We start from the raw sequence: 22,364 nt of genomic DNA on the forward strand, positions 1-22,364 counted from the left end.
CGCAATTGCCCTGTCTCACTCCCCCCCTCCCCGTGTCACCTTTTAATCCTTTTCCCAGTCACTCTCTCATTTCACCCCTTCTCTCAGATGGTGAACCCGTCCTCTCGAGTGTCCCCTTTTCTCTATTTCTGTCTCTCTGCATTTCCCCGACACAAGAGCATTAGGAATCAGGGCCAGGAGGGATATTTCTCAAGGGGCCCGGAGACAAGAAGCACAACGCGGCGGGCGCTTATACATCTTCACACTTTTTGCCTCTCTGCATTCTTCACAGTTCCCTGCACAACGTTTTTAGTGTTTCAAAACAATCCAGCCTCGGCCGTCGCATCGCTCGACTCACGGCCGGAGTTTTACGGCGGCTATTTTCGGACTAGGTGTTGGGGGGGTGGGGGGAGCGGGGCTCGCGCTCTCTGTTTGCCATAGCTTTGGCAGGTGGGGAAATAAACAGAGGAAAAGTACCGCCGTGTTCGCAAACAACGCTTGTTAATGAAAATCACTGAGCAAAGAGACAGACAGAACTGTGGCAGGTACAGGCGCGGTAACCTGTGTTTGATGAGGCCACAGAGAGCAAAAATCATACACGTAAAGTCGTTATAAATAAGCATCCAGATGGGTTATTGAAGAGGAAACAAAAGTGAGGATGATGATAGGCAATAAATAAACGCAAAATACATACATTTACATAATTGGAGCCTTTGAGGAACTTGTAGGTGAATAATTTCTTTTATATTTCATCACATGTGCATGACAGGTTTTAATGTGTGATGGACAGACGCGCTGTTGGGATTGGCAATCAGGGATTAGCAGCTGATCTTGTAAAGATTTCCCAGCAGGTCAGATACATCCTCCACTGTTTTGTCTCGTAAGCATCACTAACAACACGCCTGCCATCCGTGGGAAAATATTTCCAGTATCACAAAATGTACAAAAATATGTTGTTTAGCGGGTACAAGGGATAATGATCATGAATGATTATTGGTGATTATCATTCATTAATTGATATGGCATGGTGATAAGAGGCAGAGAAGTCTGCGTGCATATGTATGTATGTATGCATGTATATGTGTGTATATGTATGTGTAGGTGTATGTATATGTATATATAAATATATATGTATATATATGTAGGTATGTAAGTATGTATGTATGTATGTGTGTGTATATGTATGTGTAGGTGTATGTATGTGTATATGTGTATGTGTATATATATGTATAAATAAATATATATGTGTATATATGTAGGTATGTAAGTATGTATGTATGTATGTATGTGTGTGTATATGTATGTGTAGGTGTATGTATGTGTATGTGTATATATATATGTATAAATAAATATATATGTGTATATATGTAGGTATGTAAGTATGTATGTATGTATGTATGTGTGTGTATATGTATGTGTAGGTGTATGTATGTGTATATGTGTATGTGTATATATATATGTATATATAAATATATATGTATATATGCAGGTATGTAAGTATGTATGTGTGTGTATATGTATATATATTTGTATATATATATAATTTTTTATTTAGACAAAGGGGTGAGAGCTAATAAGCCATGCTTCTTCTCACTCCTTTTCGAATATGTCATCTATTTTCTGTATTTTCCTTTATTCGTATTTTGCTTCCTCAACTTTCATTTCTATATTATGCCGTGCAAAGAATTTGTTTAGTAGCAATCAGGAAGCCTTGTATTATTTGTACTATTTGCATATTCGGAATAAACAGTACAGACAAACAAAACAAACAGTCATGTAATACACGGTGCCCAACATAGCTTTGCCATGCAGTCATCTCCCTGTACACCGCAATTTAATAAACACTTTATTAAGATTTAGTACAGCTGAGCTGCTGAGTTAATGGCAGCCATCCTGTATAAATCTAAAAAACACACAGAGTTGCAAGCCTTTATGTAGAGCTCTGTCTTTTACTGTTGACGGTATATGTAAAAATACAACTACTTTGACATTAGTCCAACAAAAAAGTAAAACAGGGAACATACAGTAGTCAAACTCTAGAAAAGTCTGGAAATAATTTCACTCAATTGCCTTATATCTACAGGAGCTTTAATAACATTGATAACTCATAAATCTGACACTGGCATTGGGTTACACAGCGTTTGGTTGACAGTTATTTGTAAATGTAACTAAAGCAAAACTCAGGAGACTCGACAAAGGACATTTCTCCTTTCTTTGTTTAGGAGCGGCTGAGATTGTGGCTAAAATGAGAACAGCTGGCACCTCCTTAAAGGCCAGTCCACCTTAAGTGAGCTCGGTCAGGTTAGGCTAACCCACTTCACTTAATTAATCAGCGGGCGGCAAGCCAGAGACACAGGGACCAGAGACTCAGCCAATCCCTGACAGCCGATATTTTTATCCATTTTCCCAAGCCTACCTTTCGTACCTGTGCATGCTGACAAAGAAATGCATTGGTTGCTGCGCGTGATGCGTACAGGTTGGCAGGTCTGCAGCGAAACTGATTCCATGAGGAGGTAATTACAGCAAACGCTGGAACCCAATCATCACGGGCAGGAGTGCCACGTTCTGACGGACCGAACCAGAACGCTAAAGCCAGCAGGGCCGCGATGGCAGTGAAGACGAGCGGTGGTGATGCAGTACAGCGAGACGTCGCAGGCGTCGGTTCGCTGCTTTTATCAAGTAATATAGATATAGAGCATTAGTTTGAAGCCATCACACAAAAATGATTCACATATATTACATTTCTCTTCATTTAGAGAGCGCTGACATCCTTCGGCGAGGTAATAAAGTTGCTTTGCTCGGTTTTGACATGAAACGCTTGAGATTCAAACACATGAAATATCGATGTTAATACTCCCCATATATGCAAAAAAAAAAAAAAAAAAAAAAAAAAAAAACTTTAGCAAATCATAAATGCCTTGTTCAGACTGCAGGAAAATCATATCCAATCAGATCTCATATTCAGTGTTAAAAATCTGCCACTGGGATGAGATAATCCCACTGGTTTCCGATGCAACTTCAGGAATTATAGGAAGTATAAAAATGTTCAGAATAGGCACATCACTTCAACTTGAATCAAGAAAATTCTGGAAACAGGTCGATTAGCGTCCTCATCCCAGGAGCAGAGATTTTAACCTGTCGTAAGAAAAATAAAATGTAAGCGTCAACAGATATGCGACGACATGTCTGGTTAAAATGGAGATGTTGTGCAGTGCGATGGCAGCGTTGGTGCGTTCACAGTGTGTGGGAGATGTTAGGGCTCTCCGCCACTCCACAGACAGCTGTGTAAAGCCCGGGTTTGCTAATTCCTCTCCACCTTTGCACAGGTTTATGGCCATGGATCAGCAGGCTCAGTAACAAGGCTGACAGAGGCTTCTAACAAGTCAGGAGACAGGCGAACAGATGAACCTGGCAGCTCCTGTCTCAAAAGAGCAGGGAGGGAGGCTGGGTTAGGGATAAATGGGAATCATCCAGTCAAGCGTAGCTGAACATGCTAGCCCATCTCAATGGGCCCTAATGACTGGGTTGGGGATCAGCGTGACACGACTCCGGTCGGAGGATTTAACAGAGAGGGAGAGCGTCAGCAATCCCGCTCTGGATATGAGGCAGGGCGACGGAGATCACAATGAAACAGCGAGCGGGATCACCGGGCCGGCGGCTGCACGCATAAATATTGTGGCTGGGACAGGGGATGAGGAAATTCACACATGCACATTTACCTGCACTCACTCACACATACACACACACACACACACAGAGCAGCACAAACACACACATGAACACACACGGTAGGGATGGGCGATAGCACACAGTTGTCCCTCGTTTATCGCGGGAGTTACATTCTAAAAATAACCCGCAATAGGCGAAATCCGCGAAGTAGTCAGCTTTATTTTTTACAATTATTCTAGATGTTTTAAGGCTGTAAAACCCCTCACTACACACTTTATACACTTTTCTCAGACAGGCATTAACATTTTCTCACGTTTCTCTCTCGTTTAAACTCTCAAAGTTCAAACCTTCGTAGAAAAATAAGTCCAGTATTATAGAATGAACGCATTCTGTACTGTACAGGAGACACGGCACGGAGGAGATTGATTGACAATGGTCTACAGTCCCTTAGCCAATCAGGACGCAGAACACAATGCGCTGTTAAAAAAAAAAAAAAAAAAGCATGCAAAATTGCACTAAAAAAAAATCCGCGAAACTGCGAGGCCGCAAAAGGTGAACCGCGTTATAGCGAGGGACCACTGTACTTTTTCTTGCATTTTCATCGATACCGATAACGATAATTTCTTACTGGCAATTATTTTCATTCAAAATATTATTACATTTAAGACAAATTACATGACAAATACAGACCATTTATACCATATTTATTATGGTCAATAGATAATAAAACTAAAATTAAAATAAATAACATAAATATGAATGAAATAAGTTAAATATGAACAAAAATTTGCACATTTTCACTTTTCTTGTCAAAAAAAAAAAAAGAAAAAAAGACCGATCTGCCGTTATTTTCTGTGTGTTCCTCCGGCTCCCGCATTCGAGCCACTCTTGCTGGCTGTGCTGTCGGGCCGTCCCGTGACACGGGCCGGCTCAATACGTCGCCAGGCACAGGGGTGTCTCGGCACATAGTAAGTGAAGTAAGCTATCTAAAACAGCTGAAAGTTATGCATGCACCCCCAATTCTTATTGGTTAGTATCGATATTTGTTTAAGGAAATTGATGCCAAATGAGTAGCGTGTGAGTATCGATATATCAATACGCCAATCCCAAACACACGGATACACATGCAAGCACCAAAACACAGCGGGCATATCTGTGACACGATGAAGCACAGCTGGATAAGAAAAAAAAATTAAAGCAGTAATCAAGTAAACATTCATTCTAAAGGGCTGTGAGTAATTATTTGTTTTCATTATTATTATTATTTTTTTTAATCAGTTGATTGACTAATGCACATATGAAGTTACCAGAGCTTTAAGTGGTGTTTAAATAGTGTGTGTTTGCTCAGCTGATCAGCAGCCAAATAAATCCCCCAAAAGTATTCCTGGTTGCGAGATGGAGAAAAGGCGAGCCGGTCTTTTCACTCGTGTGTTTTACTTCATTTTTCTAAATCCATTAATTACCAGGGTTATAGCTGATTAATTTTCTGTCGACTGACTAACAGTTTCAGCTTTACCGTTTGGCTGCTCTCTATTTCTGATGGTGATGGTGATAACAGTCATTTAACCTACAACCACTTCATGAAAGCTTTTACATTTGCTATTCCTAACATCTGGTGTCAAGCAGCTGCTTTCAGGTGTTTACGTCAAAATGGGTTTCTCCCAAGAAAAGTGTGTTTCCGCTGGAGAGGCATCTGCCAGCGGAGAAAAGAACATAATTCCAGTTCTTGTGGTTTGCTCTCCCATTAGAGGCTTTTAGGATATACAAGTAGGAACAAGGTCACTGCCCTGAAAAATTTTGGAAGCTAAAAAAAAAAAAAAAAGATTTATCGGCACAAGGAAGCCAAGGCACATACGATTTGGTGGTGAAACCTTCAGTGTGCAATGGCTATCACTAGCAGAACAATTTAAAAAAAATCATTTTACAGCTTTACAAATCATGAAATTAACTATCCACTTGCCTCACGGGGATCATAATTTATGCTGGTTTGTGGTCTTAATATCTCAAATCACAGATTCTGCAGGCTTTACATAAGACAACTTGTCATTCGTTACACAATTTTCCTCCAAAATCATTTCCTTAGGGATAAAAATTGTGGATCCTCTGGAGGTGATATGTATTACGGTACTGAAGCAACAGCAGTGGCTTGCTTGGAACAGGGGAAGAAAGCGGTGGTTATCATTAGCAGCGATAGCCACCACGGCTGAACAAAAAAAAAAAAAAAAAAAAAAAAAGAGCAACACACTGTTTGATTGACAGGTGGCATCTAAGGGAAGCGCGGTGCAAAAACACCATAGCAACGACCACTCGGCAGCAAAGATGTCACTAAAATAAAAATTAAAAAAAAAAAAAAAAAAAAAAAAAAAAAACACGACTCCTGCAGAACGCCACTTACAACTGTGATTTTGCACAACCACCATCAATATGAACTCGCACATATGCATCGGCACATACATTTACAGTGCACACATGCACACACAGGCTGCAGAAAAACAGAGCCGTGCAAATAATGTTTGATGGCAGAACACGAACAAAAATGCCTAATCGCTAAATACATACATCAACTCATCAGCTGAAACAATCTGTGAATGAATAGCAGCGGGGCGATTTTATAATTGAGCTCCAATCAAGATGATCAGTGGAGATCTGCTGCAGGCAAGATGTGCGTTCAAGTATCTCATATGCTTTCTTCCCTACGCACAGTTTATAAGTCTACCAGGGTGCCAAGCGGGGTTGTAAATATGCTCGGCACAGTCATGTCGATTAGCCACCATCCTTTTTTTGTCCAAGTGTTGCATAATTCACAGTTTAACAGCCAAGCTTGCAAATTGATAGTGGGAGAAATTGAACCAACATTATTGCTTTTACGTGAGTAAGTAATAATAAAAATGGGACCTGAGGGGTGACAAAGCCCACAGATGCCAAGGATCTCATTCATTCTGGTTGTCACGACAAGCCGTGGTACAGCCTCAATAAAACCTCCGCTTCGCCTCGTCATCTATCAACGGCTCCGGCCCTGGCAGAATCTTGGCTCGCTCTCTAAGGCCAGGCTTCGGGTCTCATAATGCATCTGGGCCCTTGCCCCCTCCGCTCAGGAGCGTGCTGTACCCGCGCTGCGAGAGCGGCCGAGTTGTAGCGGTACACTCTGTAAGCCCTTAAACGATATTGATGGGGGCTGAAGGCCTGTGAACCCGGCGAAGGCGAGGGTTAACTGCGGCGTTTCTTATGTGGCTTCCATCCAATGTACTGGTTATCGAGATAGGATGGCATCTTGTTCTGCACTGTGAACACGTAACCCTGCTTTTCGCTCGGGCTGCTGATCAGACACAAGGTCGCGAAGGCTGACAGAAGAGAAGGGACATTCCCTTATCTGCTGCCTTGAAGTATGAGGCAATGATAGCCAATCTACTGTAGGGCCGTGCGGGCTCCACCACCGGCTCAGTTCCTCTTCTTCCTTTTCGGGAACCTCTGTCCATCTCCTCGCTCAGATAGCATCGAGCAGCCGGTCAAGTGGCTCTGACCTCGGAGGCTATCTGCTCATAATCCTTCCTGACCGCGACAGCACCACTATCAGGGAAACCGCGCAAAAAAAAAAAAAAGCGCCCCGTGCTTTGATAATACAGTTGTGAGAGGAAACCCGGCGGCGGCGGCCCGAGTCAAAAATGGAATACCTGACAGTCCAAAAAGACAGATGATGAGCTGGATTATTGCGTAATTGAAATCTTTGAAAGGTCAGAGGCATGAAGGCGAGTGACCTTAGATCAATGGCGGTGGGCCGGGTCGCACTTCAGTAGCGCGGCCCAAAGCAACAGAGGGCGAGGATCCAGGATCACACGGAAACGGGGGGGGGGAAGGGAGATGGACAGACTTAACAGCACCTAATTAAACCTAAAGACGGCATTTAAAAGGCATGCGCTGACCGAGGGGACGGGAGCGAGCCAGCAGCTGGGAGGAAGAGACTTCCAACATTTTTCCTTTTGCTTTCTTTCATTCCTCCAAACCCCCCCCCCTCCGCCTCCCTCCGCCTCCCCGCTCTATCTCGCCGTCCCTCTTCCTCCGTCTGTCGTTTGATCTCCCCGTGGCCCAAAGTCACCAGGCAGACGGGTTTTATATCTTATATTCACTGTTCCACATGAAGGAGCATGTCTGAGGAAAAAAAAAAAAGGGTCTTCTCAAAATAAATGAGGCTCTCTGCAGGCAAACACAGACGATGACGGGGACCATACTGACACCGGCCATCGCAACAGGCATCAGTAATTCGATTTGAGGGAAATGTTGATGTGGACTACGTGTGTGTGTGTGTGTGTGTGTGTGTGCATCCGTGCATTGGTGGTTTGAGGGGGCGCGAGTAAGTGTGGTCTATCTTGCTCTTACTTCTGCTCCACAGGCCCAATTGGATTAGGACAGGTGTAGGTGTAGGCTGTCCTCCTCCACACCAATATTTGCCTTTGCTCGTTGGCTTGTTTTGTTTTCTCGTCGAGGCTTACAAAAGAAAAAAAGAAAATTTGCCTGTGCGGGACACTACAATGTGGCAGCCATCTGTGATCAATAATACAAGGGGAAAACATTTTCAATTTTCAAAAGACTTATGAAAATCACCTCGGCGCCCCGTGCCAACGGTATTCAGCGGCGGCGTGGTGAGAAACGGCGACAAAGGGCCTGCGCGGCTGTTATCAATATTATCAAGAAACCCTCCAAGCGATGAGCGCCGTGTGGCTGCAAGCGGCCAATTTCTAAATGAACAGGCTTTCCTACTCAACAAGCATAAGAAGCAAAATCAATATCTCTGTAACTGTCTATTGTGCCGAACAAGAGGCACTGAATGGACTTGAGTCAGCCGCGCCGCCGCTGTCATCGTCTTTAAAACGCAGCCTTTGACTGTGATTGACTGGCACGCCAACACATACCCGCTACCTAATTGCAATTTGCTCAGAGGAAGACAAAGAGAGGCGGCTCTCTTTGTCACTGACAGGATGCCGTGAGGCCCAGGGAAATTTAATTCACATCGAGAGGGATTTAATTAGACCACTTTGTACCTTTCATTGCCGCTGAATTCTATTTACATTCATTGTCATGTTATCAAGCTTCCCTACCTGAGTTATATTGGCTCAACTAATCTCCAGGTCTCATACTTAAACAAAGCCAGAGCGCGGCATGATCAGAGCAACCGGGATCAGGATTTCACTTATTCTAACCCCCACTGTTCCTGAGGGTTATGTGACTGCGCCGAGGCGACGCATGATTTTCACATGCCCGTGCCATGTGTCTCGTACAATGGAGAAGCAGCACAATGAGACGTGGTTGGAGATGATGTCCTGTAAGTGGAGGGTCAAACGTTCGACATCGACATCGTCCATCACTGTCAAAAATGTCCACACGCCAAGATCCTGCACCGAAAACTGCCACGGCTCTGGCGAAATGTGCACGTGTGCCGGGAGAAATGAAAAGAGAGGGGAATTTTATTACATTGTGTGCGCGTCAGTCATGTTGCTGTAAAATCCCCTTTGAAAAAAAAAAATCTAAAAAAAAATTCTCTATTTGGATGTACTGGAATAAAAAGACCTAGGAGGCAGGATTTATCAGCTTAGCTAAAGGGAGATCATCCACTGAGCAGAGATAGGCACGGGCTGCCCTGTCTTATTCCGAGCTTAACTGGAGACCTGAGAAAACTCGTGTATGATACTCACATGGATTCCTTTTCAACGTTCCTAACACACACCACGCTTTAACCCCAATGATAACTTGATAACACCGATGATTTCGCCTCTTACTCGCCCCCTTGTGCTTATCACATCTTGTGAGTCCCGCCCTCCCCTCGCTCAGCTGGTCAAGTTCCCGCCAAGGCACCTGTCACTCATCTTGACGAGCTGTCCGTCGCGGAAACGGCATCCAGCCTGAGGCCAAGGCAACCCGCATCTGGAAAACCACCACAGGCACGGAGGTGGCAATAAAAAACTACAACTACAGTTACATACGAGCATGAATTTGCTGCAACCAGGTGCACACATGCATTCACACACACACAAACTCACAAACAGTTGGCTTCCATGGCACATTTCAGCCTCACAGGTAGAGAGGGTCGGCACAGCTTTGTGGACAATGAACTGATGGAGCAGCAGAAAGAGACAGGGCTAAAACCTCTGCTGAGGACTGGGGCTTCAGTATGGAGGGTGGGACTAAAAAAAAAAGTGTCTACAAGAAACGGCTCATGAGTTATGAAAGAGGGTGTGGCTAAAGTATAGGGGACGGGGCAAAATATACTGTATCATGTACAGGTAACACTTTACAATAAGAGTACAGCAATTAATGTTAGTTAATGTTAGTTAATGCCGTAATGGTTAATTAGTTAGTTAATGATTATTATGGCATTTACTAATGTTAATAATATCTACAATAACCCTTAAATAACATATAAATTAATACCTTAGCATGAACAGCATTAGTACATGATTCTTAGACACATTAGTTAACGGTTACTGTATTTCACCAATTAATCGCCCGGCCGCAAATAGCCGCCTGGTTCTTTTAAACGCCTGGGGTCTGCACCCATTGTGCGTATTAAACGCCCACCCGAATAACCGCCGGGGCGATTATTTGCATTATATTGAGGTAAACCCAAAATAAGGCTATTCACCTTATTTTTGCAGAAGTAAACAGTTAGCCACACAATAACTGTGCCGCACTTCCGTTTTCTGTCAAAATAAGAGAGCTAGCTAACGTTAGAAAAAAAGGGTGCACCGTAATCTTAAATCGACCAACTGTAAATATGTTGGACAGTAACTGTCATCACAATAATGGCCTGGTGCAGGTCTGTGCAAAAATAAATAAAGGCCTGAAGCGAATAGCCGCCTGGTTGATTTTGTGTATTAAACGCCCGGGCGATTAATTGGTGAAATACGGTAGTTAACTGTTACTTAATGTTCATTACCTGTTACTTAATGTTTATTACGGCATTAACGAACGTTAATTGTTGTACTGTTATTGTAAGTGTCACCCATGTACTCAAACCACAGCTTTACAACTTGTGTGTGGTGTCAAAATAATATACTTCTGCATAAACCTCAGAGTATGAATGGCAGATTTTATTCGTGATATGACAACAAGCATTCTGTCTTTGGCGGATGTTTGCTGTAAGTCTCCACAGATACACTTTTAGCTTCACCATCCTTTAACGTCTCGCTGTTGTTGCTGTTGTTGCTATGACTTCCCTGTGATTGACAGCCACAGCCAAGATCATCACTGACCACATACACCCCATAATGTCTCAAACATCAATGAAAAGCCAGAGGCAACCAGAGGTCCAGATTCAACCACGCATACACAGGATCACAACTAGATATGTAGAGCAGATCCTATGTATTCACTGTTATTTCAGAGTCAAAAAAGCTGCATATTGTAGTTTTAATAGTACAAGAACAGTTAAATCGAGTCCTATGTACGGATAAATATTCTTGAAACAGAGACCAGACAGGGACTGCCCTGTAATTACAGCCAAATAAATTGTTTTTCACCTCTCGTGTCTCTGTGGAATCTTGAACATCTTCCAACTGTCATTTTTTTTTCTGTGCCTGCATGCTGATGTGGATCACATAAGAAAAAAAAACAACAAAAAAACAAAAACAAAACACAAGATACAATCAGAACAGCCCTCGCGATCACAACAGACTACAGAGGAGCAACACCGCTCACCATGTAGCAGTGTGCCGAGCCGAAACTCTTTCATTAGGCTTCATTAATGTTATCTGGCACATATCTGAGAGAGACCGGGTGGATTGCCTGCTGCTATTTGGCCCGTGCAACCTCATCCCCACCGCCCTCATCCTCCTCCACGTCCCGTTGGCTTCGGCAGTCAACACGCCTGGCATCGCACCGCCCCGATTTCACACACTTCCTCTAGTTTTCTATCTCGACAGACCGAGCAGAACGCCGCCGCCGAAACCGCGGCTCTGATTAGAAACCAATTAGCTCCCTGGATCCCGGGGCCCCTGCAGAAGAGTCTGCAGGATGTCACGTCGACTCGGCGCCCACTCAGAACGGGGATCTCTGTTCTGCCTTTCCTCCTGCTGGTCTGCTCTCATTTGAGGAGTTCTCGGGGAGGAAAAAAAAAAAAAAAAGGGCCAAGTGGCAAAGATATTTCTCTAATGTGACCTGACCTAATTGTGGGCTGTGGCAGGCCAAGATGGATAGTCCTGTGATATGAGGCTATGCAAGGCTGGAATATAAGCAGAGGGCTGGGCGGTAGGGCCTAAAATGTATATACTTTGAAGCACAAATGTTAACTTTATATATTAAAGTATAAGTTTATACATGTATTTATATAAAAGGTATTAGTTTTTCTCATCTTTACTGATTTATTTTGTCTCTTAGCTGTCTTAACCCTCTCTTTTTAATCAGTGTGCTGTAATATATTGTTGTTGTTTTTGGTTGTTTTTTAGGGTGCCTATTGTCATCTGGCCGGGGACTACAGCAGGATATTAGCCATGTTGGCTAAAGCTGCCCTTTTTACTGTCATTGAATTGCAGTTAATTCATTGGGACTGTCCACGACATAATAAACTAATAACCTAAACTAATAATGTCAATATAAAACACTGGTATGGCAACTACATGGCATCTATCACTGTACTCTCAACTGTATTAATAGGACAAATTTCACATAGTGCAGAGATATTTTCAGAACATTTATTGTGCAAAACTGCAATAATAAATAGTAAACCTTTTTGTCAAGTACCTTCCATCTCTCAAAGACACTTTTTTTTTTTTTTTTTTTTTTTTATGAAATACAATAAAATCACGCTGCACAAAGAGAAAATAAAAACTGCCTTCAAGTACAGCAGGACAGAAGGTTTCTTTTCCGCCGACCAACGCAAACACAATGAAACTGTCAGAATGCAAAATTAGTTCAAAGTAAGTAACTCTTCCTCAGTTACAGTATCGCAGGAATTGGCATAATTGCCTCTGCACAGTCCAAAATAACTTCTCTTTGCAGCGTCTCCGTGTGCTGCACAGTTTGCTTGGCCTCATTGCTTGTACCCTTAAACACAATGAAATCTGGCAGCAATATAATCAGATTGAAAAGTAAAATTTGAAGTACAGCAGGAGAGAAACTTTTCTTTCCCCGACCAGCATACACGATGCAACACTCAGACTAAAACACGGCAAAATAAACAGCTGCTCTTTAGTGACAGCATTGCGGGAATAGGCCTGCATAGTGCAAAAAAACAAAACAAAAAAAAAAGCTTTTCCTTGCAGCATCCCGGTGTGCTTCTTTACTTGGCCTTATTGCTTATGCTCAAAGGTCAGCGGTGCATGTGTAACTCACTGTAAGTGCAAAAACAAATACTGTCAACGTTCCTGTTTGTGTTGGTTTACTTCGCCGGTCTCATTGCTTACAGCAGCTGCTACAGGTTATTAGTCAGGGAAACGAGACTGTCAAATGTCTCGCAGTGGCAGAAATTTGCTCGGTGCAGCCTCTCCGCCACTCCACTGGATCTGCCGGAGCATCCACCTCCAGCGCCTGCGGGCCGCTCTTGAGCCCGACGTCAAACTGCATCTCTTTTGGAGGTTGATGAGCATTTGTCTTCTTGATAAAGCTATCCAGACTTCACTTGGCTTTGTTTGGCGCCACCGTCTCTACAGCTCCTTCAGCGGCTTCTCTCGGGTGTTCGCCTGCCTTTCGAGCAGTGACTGAACCCGCCATCCGCCGCGCACGTCGCCTTCGAAACACGGATCCGGGAAGGGGGGCCGCGTCGAGCGAGTCGGGTCGGAGCATCTGATTCCGAAAACATCCACCTCGTGCCGTGTTGGTGCCGGGTGCTTTTCTTATCAGCTGTAAAGGGCCCTGAAATATGGCCTTCTCCTACTCAATCACCCCGTGGATCGCTCTCTGTCGAGGCCCCCCATCTGGTGGCATTTCAGTGATGAGGCGGCGAGGACGTAGGCGAAGCTCCGTGTGGGCAGTGGCTATTTCTCTCTTTGTTTTTCCCACACGTGGGAAAAAGCACTCACGTTTTCTCACAATATGACAACTGCACGCTCAGCACGGGGCTCTCCGACACTTCTCTCTACTGATGAAAAATGTATGTCTGTGACATGTTTCGACAGCTGTATTATAAATATTTACAATCAGCCGTCGTGACGAGTTTTTTCGTTCGAATAAGATCAGCTGCTAACTAAAAAGGTACTTAAATTGTTTGAATGCCTTAGAAATAAAATTATTTATTATGTTTGCGGCCAGGTACCATGTATGTTAGAGCCAGCTGCTTTGGTCATGTCTTTACGGCCCTTTCTATCAGCTGTTTGAAAATAACACACGTCCATAAATGAGTGCACAGTGATGGCATTTGTTACGTCATTCCACCTCTGAGTTTGTTTCTCGTAAGGAAAAACTTTGAAAAAACACCTGGGAAAGCGATGTCTGATTTGCAGAGCCAGCTTTATTCCTCCCATGTTTGCATAAGACACGTTATTCTGCTTTGATTTGAGGTGACAGAAAAGATTTCTCGTATTGCCACCCCTCGCAACCACTGTCGTCCAATATAATGTGCAGATTTTCTGCTCGCTGTCTGACTTTCCAACCTCAAACCGTGTCCACATATTGGAAATTGCACCACTTTTACAGACTCTTCCTCCTCCTCCTCCTATTCGTTGTGTGCAGCGCTTTCAGCCACTTTTTCGTTCCCAAACAAAGCGGGCGATTCGCTGGCGCAGGTTGATCAAGCAGAATGAGGGCTCTAACGTCAACACTGTATAGAGTGGTGAAGTCCCGCCCACCCACTTCCGGTACATGGGTCCTCAAAAGCAAAAAATTATGAATGCAATCCAATGGGTAGATAAAAGTTATTTTCTGGTCCCGTTTGAATTGTGCCATGGATTCCACATATGTTGCTTGTGATATTTAAAGAGAATTTTTCACGCAAAGAAGACTGCAATTTAGCGCGAAGAATATTAATAATGTCAGGTTTTCTGTGAGCCCGCTTTGTGAACTACAACTCTTCGCTGCTCTCGGTGCGAATGATGTACGTCACCACCCGCACTGGAAGCCTACAACAGACATGGCCATTTCTCTGCTCCGCGCTGAGTTTTTGAGGTTCTGAGTTTTTCCGCCCGGCGGCGGAGTCCGCTCGCCCTCCCGCCCGGCCCGGCGCTCCGTCGGCCCTCGGAGACGCGGACAATCGGGAACAAAACACACCGGCATCTTGACTTGAATCTGGATGGAGGGAAACGGCGATGACGTGACGTCACATACGCGACACAGCATGTCGTCTTTCTAATTGTGTGTTCTCAACAGCATTTAACTGAACAATGGCGCAATAAACGGTCAAACTCTTGACATGAAAATTTGTTATTTAAGCCTATAAACAACATTTGTGTAATCCATGGCATAACGACGGGGGGACCAGAAAATAATTATTTTCTGTCCATTGAACACCATTCATTTTTTTTCGCTCCAAAAGGTCCCATGGGGGCCCACCGGAAGGGGCGGGACTTCACCACTCTATACCGTAGGGCATGTACTTTCTATAATGTTTATATCATGGAGTGTGATAAATGCTTGGGATCATATGAATGGAAGCCACGGACCTGCCATTATGTGGGAGGTATCTTCATGTCGAGCTCGTCCACAACAGACTCGGACATGATTGCCACCTGAACGGCGCCGCTCTCAATAAAATGGTGGAGCACTCGGATCCTTTACTGTGCGGCCCTGTGAAATGGCTCACGTCGCTCGCTGAGAGACACTGAAGAGTTCCTCACACTTAACTTACACACACTTAAAGGCTTTAAGTGCCGTGGGTGCTTGATGAAGCGCCGAGCCGCCTAGCTAGCCTGTTTCATTAACACTTGTCATTCTCTTTGCTTACCCAAACGTACACCACCTATTCCCACTCGCAAAACTTTCTCCTCTGATTAATTGCAGCCTTTTAAGGCTTTCTCACAATCACTCTGGAACCATTTTGCAGGCTTTTCATTTCAAGTTAAATGTCTGGCTATGGAATACAGTGGCAGTAAATGCCATATCCTTTCAGCATGGCAAGGGCAGGGTAATTGTCTCTGTGGCATAATCGTCCCTCAACAAAAGCTAGTGGAAATGACAGGGTTTTAACATAATAAGGCGGACTGTCATTTTGGTTTCACCCTGCAAAATCCTCACTACCAGCGTCGATACAGCGGTTTGATTCCCTCTATTCCAGCGACCGTTTATCTCCATCTCAGGCCTCCATTTCACTCCTTTCTTCTCTGACGATGGCCTGTAATTGCTTCCATCTGCTCTTTATACATATTACTTGGCTTGGCAGAGATAACACAGTGCAGTTATAAAACCAGTAGGAGAGCAAGAACAACCCGCTATAAATGTCAACTGGCCACCGGTTTTCAATGAAACACACACTTGCAGCGTGCTGACTCCAGACTCCAAATGACAAACTGGGGCTTGTTTCAACCCCTTTTTCGTTGAGTCACATCGACAGTCGGAGGAGCAGCGTTCCTCAAGCCGGATTTTTTTTTTTTTTTTTTTTTTTCCCCTCCTGGGCTGCTAAAGCGTTATCTCAGGGAGGAGACACTTGACAAATTAAATCAATAAATCAATCACACAAGATGGATTGAGTGTCAAAAATGATATCCAGCGATGTGAAGATCCCGGGCGCAGATTGGACTGTGGAGCTTTTTTTTCCCAGGTCGGCCGTCTCTGTTTAGGGATGCAAAAACCGCCTTTACAGCAACAGGTGTGCTGCATAAACAACAATCGGGGGAAACATCATTGGGATTCGCGGGGGCTGCATGGTAAATTTGAGGCCTCAAACTCAGGCGACGCGCCGCGGATCTTAAGAGCAGCCCGGCTCTGGTGAAAAGCGGCGATGCTCTGTGGAGGATATCGCCTCTCCGTTAGATGCCCAACGACAGCTCCAGCCTCACACGGAAAATAAATCCCCCTCTCGCTGTCACACACGGCTTATTCACATTCTCCTGTTCCCGCTATGTTTGCTCCTGTAATTCTCCAACAATATTCTCTCGCTTTCCCTCTGTCAGTGAAACTTGAAGGCGCAGAGGAGTATCCACTAAGAGCAATGAAGAAAACTGTGCAACACTGTGCCAACGAGGGGACCCAGTGAGAGAAGCAGGGTGGATATGAATTATAAGTGTGGGTGGGTAAGGTTGGAAGTGAGGGGTGGTGGAGGGGGTGGGGGCTTCAGATTTGTCAGAATAAATGCATAAAGCTCAAACTCGCAGAAACCCATAATATAATCTGTCACAATTCAAGGTTACCAAACATGCGAGGAGCAATTTATTCATTCCCGTACAAAGCATAGTGATGAGGCTGAGTAACTGCTGAGAGCAATTCTAGGAAGACAACAGTAGGAGGGGTCTGGCTTTCACATGGATGCAAAGGAGGCCTTTTTGTGGGGGAATATGCTGAAAATGCTAATTGAGAGACTATATATACATATACATATATATAGAGAGAGTGAAATGCATATTCTATTACCCATAGCATGTCTTGCACGGTCCCCTTTGCAATGCACCGTGTCCCCATTATCACAGTGAAACTCCCAACTCTCAATATCCATTAGCATCAATGTCAATAAGACAAATTGTCATACATTTACTGCATTTAGGAGAAAATCCACCCTGACATTTGACACTGTTACAAAAGCCGCAGCTATCAAGGTAGAAATTGCATATCTGTGCCTATTCTGTTGGTTTGGTGCTGTAATTTACCGCATTCCTACCGCAACGTTGAAAAATGTTTCAGCGATCGGAAACGACGGTGACGGTGAAAGTCAGGTTTTGGGTGTCAGTCCCTCAAAATCAAACGGCAAAAGCGTCTTTACAGGCTAACCGTTTCAGCGTGCATCACACAGAGAAATTTGCTGTGGAAGAGGGTGATGCTGTGCCAAATTTCCCACCGATGACACAAGTTCACAAGACGTGCACACGCTGCGTTTCGAGAAAGGGGGCGCGACTCGCACTTATTCTCACCTGGGGGAAAACCTCGGCTCCTGTATCGCTAACGCTCCCCGGCTGATGTGAAAAATTTCACGGCTGAACGCAAAAAAAAAAAAATAATTCACGCCTGTTCTCCTCAGAAGGCACTCTGGGAAATTTGCAAAATAACAAATCTCTTGTACAGGTTGAATGAGAGCGGTTGAGGGAAACTGGGTGCAGCAAAAAGTAAATTACAAAACTTCATCGCAAATTAATTCCTGGAGTGCAGTGAACACAAATTGGCCGTGAAAGAGTATCCAAGGCTGGATTTCTTCAGTTTTAAGGTAATTCTCCTTGTGTTGCCAGGAACAACAACGGCGAGGTTGGAAAGGTTACTTCGAAAACGTAATCAGCTGGAATTTGACTCGAGTTAAACAGAAAAATAAATACCCAACGAGACCGTAATCAACAATTATTAACAATCAACAATGTAAACCTGTAACACAGTTTATTACATTATTTGATTAATTTGTGACCCATTTACAGGGACATTGTTGCTATATTTTAACCAGCAGTTTCTGCATTATCAACATTTTTTTTTTTCCCAGTCCCAGTCTGTAATCTGATAATCACAATGAAATGTTTCCCCCCCGAAGCCCCTCTGCAATTCAGTGACTTATTACTTCATTTTGGTGTCTGCAATCTGATTATTGCTTTTGGTAACTGCTGTGACTGATGGCGGCTGGAACAGATTCGATGTTATCGGGTATTTGCCAACATGGATGGAAAAAAAACAAAAAAAAAACAAGCGGTGGATTCCCTTTACAGCCAATTAGAACCCACAGGCTCCTTGGCACGATGTAATGCCGGCCCCCTACCCTGATGAATCTAAACTAGTGCATGCCCCCCATGCAGTTTAAGGCATCCTCAAATTGACCCTTCATGCCTCCACTGGTGTAGCCTCCGTTAGCAGCAAAGACCGAATCAGTATCTCATGCTGGGAAAAGTTGGTAGCCGTTCGCGTTTGATCATGACTCCTAGCCGGCCAATTATCGTTTTGTACGCGAGATTATCTGCTATATGTAAAACAGTAAAAATCCTTCCGCCATGTCGGGCCCCATTCATTTACTGCTTACCGCTTTACAAAAGAATAATATGGAGATAAATCTAGTCAACTAATTACAGTAATGATTGCAAAATGTTGAGAGCAGTGCGGGCAGATAATCACTGAAGCATCACAAGCCTGAGCGGTAAATATGCTAATTCAAATCTGAAGTAAAACAGGGGGTTGGGATCTTTCTTTATTTATTTCTTTAGTTATTGTTGGTATTATTATTATTATTATTATTGTTACTGAATTGGGTTACCTCCATAACCAAATGAAATGGGAAAAAAAAACAACACTGCATGCTAGTCTTGCATATATCAAGTGCACCCTACTTCATCAGGATAGATGTTAATGAGATCAGATGGGTATCACTGCAGCCACACACACACACACACACACACACACACACCAGTGGCATTTTTACAGCCTTGTTTAGCCAGGCAAGTTGTTGAACATATTTTTATTTAGAGCACCAGCATGAGGTGGGAGAGCTGCACACCCACACACACACATCCACACACACACACACACACATTCACACACACATTCACACCTGGGAGCTTCTCAGTATGACCCTATCCTCGTGCCGCTGACTGCTGTGGTCAAGGGCACTTTGGCAGTGGCTGCTGAAGGAACCGATGCTGCCTTCAAGTCCAGCTCGAAAAATACTACCTCTAAGATCACAGGTGGTGAGTACAACTGCTCTTGGACATGTGTAATAATAATAATAATAATTATGATGATAATAATGTGTTATTTTCATCAGTGGCTGACTGTTTATTTTCAGAAATAGGCAGTACAGTGTTATTTAGTGCTGCAGTGGCAGAGTGAAGAAAGGGAGAAAATCCATGCCAGGCGTGTAATTAATGTGATAATTAATTGAAAATGAGACAACTTCAAGTTAAAGAAACAGTGAAAAAGAAGCATTCAGCAATGCTGGTTATTTCATGGATGCCAAACAACAACATACAGCAGTCACTGACATCATCATCATCATCACCACTGACGTAGCTTCCATGCTCTCCACCTCCTAAAACGTCACGTCTCAGCTGAAAATTCCAGCTTTCCGGTTCACGTTCGGTGACAGCGGCTCATTCGCATGCGCTCAGCTGGTAATTACGGTGCCTCCTGCAGCAAAAGCTGAAAGCAGAATGAGAGCATCACTCAGATTATCCCAGTGGACTCCAACTGGCCACCTTCTTCCTCCTCTAACCTTCAGGCTACTGCTGCCCCCGTTCCTTTGATCTGCCCCCCCCTCTCCGTCTCACTCCCAGCGTGGGTGATGGACAGGATCATGAGGCCCTGGGTGAGAGACTCTCTGCTGTTTTGACATCTCTCTGACAAGGTGAAAATATCAGCGGAGAAAAGACCACGGCCGGCTGGCACCGGGCTGCCCTCCCACACGCCCCTCCCACCCATCTTGCCAGCCACCCGTCCCCTGAACGACAGCACGGCGCTGTGACACACATTTTACATTTGACGTGAGAAGTGAGGGAAGAGAGGGGTCAGCGCCGGTTGGGGGAAGACATCCTGGCATTTCTGCCTACCCCGGCTGAGGTCACGGAGCAGCCTCCTCCCAGCATGCAAGGCTGTTTTTTTTTTTGGCCCTGAGACCGGCTGAAATCACAGCTGCAGCAAATGGAAATGGAGTCTGAGACATATAGCTGTCATGGCAGGCACTCAGAGTCTCACACATATCAATCCTTCCATCCTGCATCCCTGCAATCGCTCGGTGAGATTTTTCCAAACAGTTCCTCCCAAAGGTGGAGTGATGGTGCAGCATGAAGTGCAGCAAAATCTGAGAAAAATTGGGATTTGTGCTACAGCTACGTCTGTAATAAGTAAACACTGCTGACAGAAATAGTGTGCAGCACCTGGCACAATGAGAAATGTACAATTAATAGATTTGGGGCAGACGTAAAGAAGTGTGTGTGTGTACGTTGTGTGTGTGTGTGTGTGTGTGTGTGGTGAGAATGACAGTAGGGGTGGTGGTTGGTGATTTCAGCAGCTGATTGGATCCTGCACCGGTTGGTGATTAGCTGGTTATATAGTTTCATGTTTGCCAAACAAAAACACATGCATGTGCATAATGTGACCCCCCCCCCCACCCTTTCCCATTACACTGTATGCGCACCTATATGAGCAGGTGCACAGGCACGCACTTGCCCACACACGCGCCTAAACCACACTGGCACCGGCGCGCACGGTCACGCTCACGCACGCACGGACGCGCACACACACACACACACACACACACACACACACACACACACACACACACACACACACACACACACACACACATACACACACAGAGAGAGACCTAGACACGCACTTGTCTGCATTGGCATTTTCTCAACCAAACTGAACACCGGCTATGGTTGCAAAATATCCCCCCTTTTTTCCTCCTTTTCTAGTCTCATCTTTTCCTCTGACACGTCCTCCTGCTCCAAAAATCATGTGAATATGCAGTGTGTGTGTATGTGTATGTGTGTGTGTGTGTGTGTGTGTGTGTGTGTGTGTGTGTGTGTGTGTGTGTATGCGGGTTTATTGCCCACTGAATGAGAAAAAATGCCCTGCAACACTGAGAGAATACATCCATGCATCTCATGGGCAGAGAAAACCCGGCCAGTCTGCCAGACCACAGTCCCGTCGCTTCATTATCACTGTCAGTCACCCGTCAGGTACCATTCTGCAGTCTGCTGTGCTCTCAATCCCAGTTTAAAAAAAAAAAAAAAAAAAAAAAATACCAGCATCCGTGATTTTACACTGGTCTGTTTGGGACGATGTAGTGCATCCGTGTACATTGTAATCCACATTTTGGCTGAGCGATAGCCCCGTCATACAGGATAAAGCCATATTCTACCTCACCAGGCAACTTTGCCTCAGAGGACGCCGTAAGAAATACTTGCACTAATGAGCGTCGCTCTGACTGGAAACATGTGAAAATTGCAAGATGCAGCAGCCATCCGCATCGCATTGCATGGCTTATAGGCTATATACAAGTTGAAACTAGTGAATTGCAGCACAAGTGTTGTTCAACTTACCAATAAGAGCCAGCTGTAGGAAGTACAGTCCGACGAAGTCCATTCTGGAGTGCGACATTAATTCAAATGGACGCAATCCCGAGCGACTGGAGATGTATGAGAATAAAAGCCCCGTTTGTTGGAACTGGCACCGAAATTAAGTCGAAAAGAGATGCAGCTATTTCTCAAGTGATGACTGGCTGGTTACGCTGACGCCGGAATCCACAGCATTGCATGAAAAAGCAGGAGCGAAGCAGAGCATCATTTTTTAACAGTCAAACTTTTTGTCACGGAGGGAAAAAGAGGTTACAGTTGCGCCAAATCAAGACGGCGGTGCCAAAATGACGCCCAAAACAATTAGCGCCTCAGGTTGAATAAATGTTGCGCGTACTGAACATCCCCGGCCGTTTCATCCGTCCGTCCTCTCCTCTCTTCGCCTCTACCTGCGCACCGTCTGGAAACTGCGGATGAATCATAGGGCGCGTTGCTTTGCGCACTCCGACCTGCGAGTCATCCAGCCCCTGTGATTCCAGACGGGTCGGCTGGAGATACCCAGCCCAGCTCGTTTAAAAAATCCAATTCTGGCCAAAGTTGAAATAGGACAGGTTAAATCGATAATGCTATTTCATAGTGCTGTAAAATGGAAACAATGCGCTG

At 44.5% G+C, this 22,364-nt stretch overlaps 1 protein-coding gene across 1 annotated transcript in view; it reads right to left on the reverse strand.

Annotated features, from left to right (window-relative positions):
- gfra4a (GDNF family receptor alpha 4a) overlaps window positions 1-22,113 on the reverse strand; it is a 169,753-nt gene extending 147,640 nt beyond the window's left edge. The window contains exon 1 of the mRNA XM_030044717.1: window positions 21,729-22,113. Coding sequence (XP_029900577.1) covers window positions 21,729-21,786 — 58 coding nt within the window. The 5' untranslated portion in view covers window positions 21,787-22,113. The remainder of the gene's footprint in view (window positions 1-21,728) is intronic.
- Between the last annotated feature and the right edge of the window lie 251 nt (window positions 22,114-22,364).

The sequence above is a fragment of the Myripristis murdjan genome, chromosome 22 (genome assembly GCF_902150065.1).
Source record: "Myripristis murdjan chromosome 22, fMyrMur1.1, whole genome shotgun sequence".
Lineage (NCBI taxonomy): Eukaryota > Metazoa > Chordata > Actinopteri > Holocentriformes > Holocentridae > Myripristis > Myripristis murdjan.